Source organism: Somniosus microcephalus, chromosome 25 (genome assembly GCF_052327205.1).
Source record: "Somniosus microcephalus isolate GS21.2 chromosome 25, FLI_Smic_1.0, whole genome shotgun sequence".
NCBI lineage: Eukaryota > Metazoa > Chordata > Chondrichthyes > Squaliformes > Somniosidae > Somniosus > Somniosus microcephalus.
In genome coordinates, this window is record NC_141011.1 from 30,524,081 (window position 1) to 30,530,730 (window position 6,650).

Sequence of the window (6,650 nt, forward strand, 5' to 3'; positions counted from 1 at the left end):
GACTGCAGCGGTTCAAGAAGGTGGCTCAACACCACATTCTGGATGGCAATTAGGGATGGGCAATAAATGCTGGCCTTGCCAGCAATGCCCACATCCCAGGAATGAATTTAAAAAAAGGAGGTTCTGCAGGGGGCAAAACAGAGCAGAGAGCAACAGGAACCCAAGAGTAAACTTGTGGATTACAGTGTTGTTTCACAATTTGAATGTATAACTATCATCCGTCAGACACCTAATCTCGGCACTACTTGTTAAGAACTGAGGTACTTTTTTAAAAAAAACAGTTAACCCTATATTTTAATGTGCAACACTTTGCAGACTTTATTTCGCAGCTTACTGTGTCCTGCAGCTAGTAGCAGGGGACTGAAGCCTATAAATACTGAGGCACAGTAGTTAGCCAAAGTCAGCAAAAAGGCGGTGGACGGGCCCCTGTTGTGATTGTAGTAAATCACAGCCAGCAAGTGGGTGCCCGAACATAGGACAAACAGCGTCACTAGCGCCATGATCAACTTGGCTGCTGTCCTCTCCATCTGCACACTGTGCAAGTGCTCGTCCGCGATTGCTCTGATATGTTGGTTGAGATAAAACACGGTGCTGAGATTGGTGCCGATCATGAGGACGATGGGCGTGCATTCGTGCAGGATGAGAGTGAATTTTTCAAATATTACGCCGCTTTCCAGATTTGGGAACTTCCAGTCACAGCCCAGCAAAGGTTCCACGGTGGTGCTGATCACCATCAGAGTCCTCGTCTCGTTCCCACTAACAGTCCAGATGTAAATAAATGCTGGGATTGCATAGATAAAATTAACAAACCACACTGCAAATAATATGGCCAGCACGTAGATTATCTCCTTCATCCTTGTGCTCAATTGGAAATGTTGTTTTATTTTGAGAAAGTGGAAGTAACTGAGACAGAAAGTGACCCAGACACCGACAGACTTCAGCCACACCCCGAGGAACATGAACACTCTGCACCAGTTGAGGGGCAGCAAAATATTCACCCCCAACTCGGTAACAAACAGCGGGATGTTTCGAAAAGTTGAAATCAGCAGGTTGACAGCTGCCAGGTTGGTTAGAATGATGTCAGAGGCAGGGAGGCCGTGGTTTTCCACGGTTGTGGCGAATATTGTCACCAAGACCAAGATATTCCCCAAAATCCCCAGAAGCACCAGCAGCCCGTAAACGATGAGCTGAGCTGTACTCTTAACTTCCATCTCCTTGTTTCCTAGCTCCTTCCAAACCGTTAGCTCCAGATCAGCAACCTGTAAAAGATTTTTAAAAAATCTTAAATGAATGGGTACAAAGTTGTGTTTTTAAACGGAGCCTGGATCAGCACCGAAGCCTGTCATAGTGAAAGAGGAGGTAGTTGAGATACTGGATGGGATAAAAATTGATAAAGAGGATTTACCAGAAAGGCTGGCTGTACTTAAAGTAGATAAGTTACCAGGACTGGATGGGCTGCATCCTAGGATGCTGAGGGAAGTTAAGATGAAAATTGCAGAGGGACTGGCCATAATCTTCCAATCTTCCCTTAGATACAGGGGTGGTGCCAAAGGACTGGAAAATTGCAAATGTTACACCTTTGTTCAAAAAAGGGTGCAAGGATAAACCCAGCAACTACAGGCCAGTCAGTTTAACCTCAGTATCGGGGAAGCTTTTAGAAACGATAATCCGGGACAAAATTAACAGTCACTTGGACAAGTGCGGATAAATTAAGGAAAGCCAGCACGGATTTGTTAAAGGCAAATCATGTTTAACTAATTTGATTGAGTTTTTTGATGAGGTATCACAGAGGGTTGATGAGGGCAATGCGGGTAATGTGGTGTACATGGACTTCCAAGGCATTTGATAAAGTGCCACATAATAGGCTTGCCAGCAAAGATGAAGCCCATGGAATAAAAGGGACATTGGCAGCATGGATACAGAATTGGCTAAATGACAGGACACAGAGAGTAGTGGTGAACAGTTGTTTTTCGGACTGGAAGAAGGTATACAGTGGTGTTCCCCAGGGGTTGGCACTAGGACCACTGCTTTTCTTGATATATATTAATGACTTGGACTTGGGGGTACAGGGCACAATTTCAAAATTTGCAGATGACACAAAACTTGGAAGTATAGTGAACAGTGAGGAGGATAGTGATAGACTTCAAGAGGACATAGACAGGCTGATGGAATGGGTGGACACGTGGCAGATGAAATTTAATGCAGGAAAGTGCAAAGTGATACATTTTGGTAAGAAGAACGAGGAGAGGCAAAATAAACTAAAGGGTACAATTCTAAAGGGGGTGCATGAACAGAGAGACCTGGGGGTATATGTGCACAAATCGTTGAAGGTGGCAGGGCAGGTTGAGAAAGTGGTTAAAAAAGCATACGGGATACTGGACTTCATAAATAGAGGCATAGGGCTGGATTTTCTCAGCCCCCAGGAGGCGGGCATGGAGGCGGGACAGCCGGTAAAGTAGCAGAAAGTGGGGGCAGATGGCAAACCCACCCCCATCCCGCCTCCGTGCCCTTTCGCCAGGAGGCGGGAAGATGTGCTGCTTCGGGTCCCGTCTCCTGGAGGTGGGAAAGGCATTAAATCTCTTTAACTGCCTGTTAACAGGCAGGAAAAAGGATTAGTGCCATTTTGCCTTCTCAGGTGAAGGCTTCCCGACCTCGGAGAACCCCGCCGGGGTGGAGGAGACGTGGAGGAGGTCTGTGGGGGTCAGAGGCACCTGGAAGTAAAGTGTAGAGGTGAGTGATGGGTGCAAGTGTGGAGTGATAAGTATGTAAGGTGAGTGATAAGTGTGGAAAAATGTTCACTTACCTTGTTTTCTCCTTACAACCTTCATCCACCCTGGATCGGGAGATCCGACATCTTCCTTGTCGATTTCACAGAGTGGCTGTTGGATCCTCCGAACCAACAGCCATCTGAAATTGACAAAGTTGAAAGGTTTGATGAGTCCTGAACAAAAGGACTCATCAAACTACAGAGAGTGTCAGTGCTTGACAGCTTCACAGAGCTGTCAAACGCTGACATTTCTTCTTTCAAGAAGTCTTGACAGATAGCACGTCTGATGTTGACGTGCTCTGTCAGTGACTTCCTCCCTAATTGGCCTGCTGAACCCGCAGGGCGGGCTTAACAACGTCAATCCAGGGAAAATCCCTCTGGTTGGTCAGACGATGATGGAGGCAGGACATTGACACGGCAAGCAGCAGTCCCACCTCCAACTCGTCTCCATTGAGAAAATCCAGCCCATAGAGTACAAAAGCAAGGAAGTTATGATGAATCTTTATAAAACACTGGTTCAGCCTCAACTGGAGTATTGTGCACTTTGGGAAGGATGTGAAGGCCTTAGAGAGGGTGCAGAAAAGATTTATGAGAATAGTCCCAGGGATGAGGGACTTCAGTTACATGGATAGACTGGAGAAGCTGGGTTTGTTCTCCTTGGAGCAGAGAAGGTTGAGAGGAGATTTGATAGAGGCGTTCAAAATCATGAGGGGCCTGGACAGTGTAGATAGAGAAACTTCCCATTGGTGGAAGGGTCGAAAACCAGAGGACACAGATTTAAGGTGATTGGCAGAAGAACCAAAGGAGACATGAGGGAAAACTTTTTTACGCAGCGAGTGGTTATGATCTGGAATGCACTGCCTGAAAGGGTGGTGGAGGAGATTCAGTCGTGGCTTTCAAAAGGGAATTGGATAAGTAGCTGAAGGAAAAAAAATTGCAGGGCTGCGGGGGAGTGGGACAAGCTGAAGTTCTCTTGCTCTGGCACGGGCTCAACAGGCCAAATGGCCTCCTCCTGTGCTGTAACCATTCTATGATTCTAAACACTGTCAGTACTTTCAGAGGTTTTTACACTTGGCACCATCTGTGTGACTTCCTTTTCCTGTTTTCTGTCCTCCTCCTAATTCCAGCTGCATCATAGATGTGGGTCATTGGTCTCTTCCAATTTCCCCTCTCTTACCTTTGCTCAGTAGGCCATCATTTGGAGCAGGTTTCACTAGTGGAAAACAACTTTACATTGAGTTCTGACAAAGAGGAGGGAATCACCATGTAGGGAGTTGTGTTTCACCCTAGGTTTTTCCATTTTGAGGCTGTATAATGCATCCCCTTTTCACTTTCTTAAGCTATAGTATACTTCTGTTCCTCTCCTTGTGCCAGGTACCTTTCTCCTACTGAAGGGACATACAGGCAACCTATGTCAGTCACTTTGCCCATGCATCTGTGTACTCAGCCGCTTGGAAGTGTCTGACCAGCGAGGCTCATAAACCAGAATTTATGCCCCTTCCTAAGTGCCTGCCCTCCACTGCGAGTCAACTCCTGAGACCACAGCTGAGATCAAGACCTTAACATGTGGGGAATATTGAATATGGGCTGAGCCTCATCACCCATCACAGTCTGCTCTGCACACTTGGTAATATTTTCTTTACAGGCCATATCTCACTGAACAATTTCACCAAAAGGCTGATGAAAGAAAATATAAGGAATAATAAAGCAGATTATCCACATCAGGCTGAATCCACAGGCAGCTCTGTGTCTCATTATAGTCATGCTGAGAATCTATGGGCACCTCTATGTCTCAGCAGAGTCATGCTCAGAATCTATGGACAGCGCTGTGGCACCGTGTAGTCCTTCTCCAATGTGATAGAATTTGTGTTAACAACTGTTCTTCAAACAAGGACAGGTCTTACTCCCAATCTCAGAGGTGATGCCTGGCAGGTCTGCCGTACTTGAGAGCACTGTTGTTGACTAACCGGGAAGCCTGGGTCATTGATTTAAATTTGGAGGGGGAGACCTGAAGCCTTGTACTCTTGTTGAGTACAGTTTCATGGGTGCCAGTAACCCTCTGGTGCCTTGCCCAAATGCCTGTTCCCCTCTGATACCTTGCCCAAATGCCTGTTCCCCTCTGGTACCTTGCCCAAATGCCTGTTCCCCTCTGGTGCCTTGCCCAAATGCCTGTTCCCCTCTGGTACCTTGCCCAAATGCCTGTTCCCCTCTGGTGCCTTGCCCAAATGCCTGTTCCCTTCTGGTACCTTGCCCAAATGCCTGTTCCCCTCTGGTGCCTTGCCCAAATGCCTGTTCCCCTCAGGTGCCTTGCCCAAATGCCTGTTCCCCTCTGGTGCCTTGCCCAAATGCCTGTTCCCCTCTGGTACCTTGCCCAAATGCCTGTTCCCCTCTGGTACCTTGCCCAAATGCCTGTTCCCCTCTGGTACCTTGCCCAAATGCCTGTTCCCCTCTGGTGCCTTGCCCAAATGCCTGTTCCCCTCAGGTGCCTTGCCCAAATGCCTGTTCCCCTCTGGTGCCTTGCCCAAATGCCTGTTCCCCTCTGGTACCTTGCCCAAATGCCTGTTCCCCTCTGGTGCCTTGCCCAAATGCCTGTTCCCCTCAGGTGCCTTGCCCAAATGCCTGTTCCCCTCTGGTGCCTTGCCCAAATGCCTGTTCCCCTCTGGTACCTTGCCCAAATGCCTTTTCCCCTCTGGTACCTTGCCCAAATGCCTTTTCCCCTCTGGTACCTTGCCCAAATGCCTGTTCCCCTCTGGTGCCTTGCCCAAATGCCTGTTCTTAACTGGAAGCTTGGATTCTTCACAGTTGACTTTGGATAACCCTGCAAGGCAATGGGCTAAAGCAGAAGGTGCTCCTAGCTGGACAAGTAGCAGGATGCTTACCATTGTTCTGTATCTGTCAGCTGCACATGTTTAGCTGATTAAATAACTGGGTCCATAAGTATCCCTAAACGGATTTGAGGGTCCATAAACCTTGATTTTTGTCAACCTGTGCTTAAGTTCTCTGAGTTTAGGTTAGTGGGATATATCATTAAGGAAATAGTCAGCACTCCATAATGGAGAAAGGGAAACTGTATCTACTAGAGAAGGATCGATCATGTGTGTCAGCGAAGCAGTTCGCCAAATAAAGTGAACCTTTGGTTTCCATTTTTGAATAGATTTTGTGCTGTCAATGATTGTTGGTGCAGACACTAACTAATACCACATGTTGTATCCTTGTGCATTAACACTTACGAGTGGTCATCCTGGCACATTTACTGAGTAAAAACCTCTATTTGATTACCAGGAAATTCTACGTCTAAAATGCTGGGTATGCACAACAGGTCCGTCAGCACCTATAAGATGTTAGCGTTTCATTGGACTACAGAAAGTCCGCACCCCAGCCTGTGATTCCATCCCACTCCTCAACTGCACGCTCGGACTAAAAAGAAAGACTTACATTTATATAGCGCCTTCCCTGACCACCGGACGTCCCAAAGCACTTTACAGCCAATGAAGTACTTTTTGAAGTGTAGTCACTGTTGTAATGTAGGAAGTGCGGCAGCCAATTTGCACACAGCAAGCTCCCACAAACATCAATGTGATAATGACCAGACAATCTGCTTTAGTGATGTTGGTTGAGGGATAAATATTGGCCAGGACACCGGGGAGAACTCCCCTGCTCTTCTGCAAAATGGTGCCATGGGATCTTTTATGTCCCCCTGAGTGGGCAGACAGGGCCTCAGTTTAACGTCTCATCAGAAAAACGGCACCTCCGACAGTGCAGCACCCTCTCAGCACTGCACTAGAATTTCTGCCTAGATTTTTGTGCTGAAGTCCCTGGAGTGGGACTATGAACCCACAACCTTCTGATTCAGAGGTGAGGGTGCTACCAACTGAGCCACTGG

The 6,650-nt window shown here is 47.3% G+C and overlaps 1 protein-coding gene across 1 annotated transcript; it reads right to left on the minus strand.

Annotated features, from left to right (window-relative positions):
- Positions 1-287: 287 nt before the first annotated feature.
- Positions 288-6,007, minus strand: LOC147100615 (olfactory receptor class A-like protein 4). Its single transcript, XM_085967549.1, has 3 exons — positions 5,998-6,007; positions 5,494-5,585; positions 288-1,259 (listed from the first exon to the last, which is right to left on the minus strand). Exons 1-3 carry the CDS (start codon positions 6,005-6,007, stop codon positions 288-290), a joined length of 1,074 nt encoding a protein of 357 aa, XP_085823675.1.
- Positions 6,008-6,650: the final 643 nt, after the last annotated feature.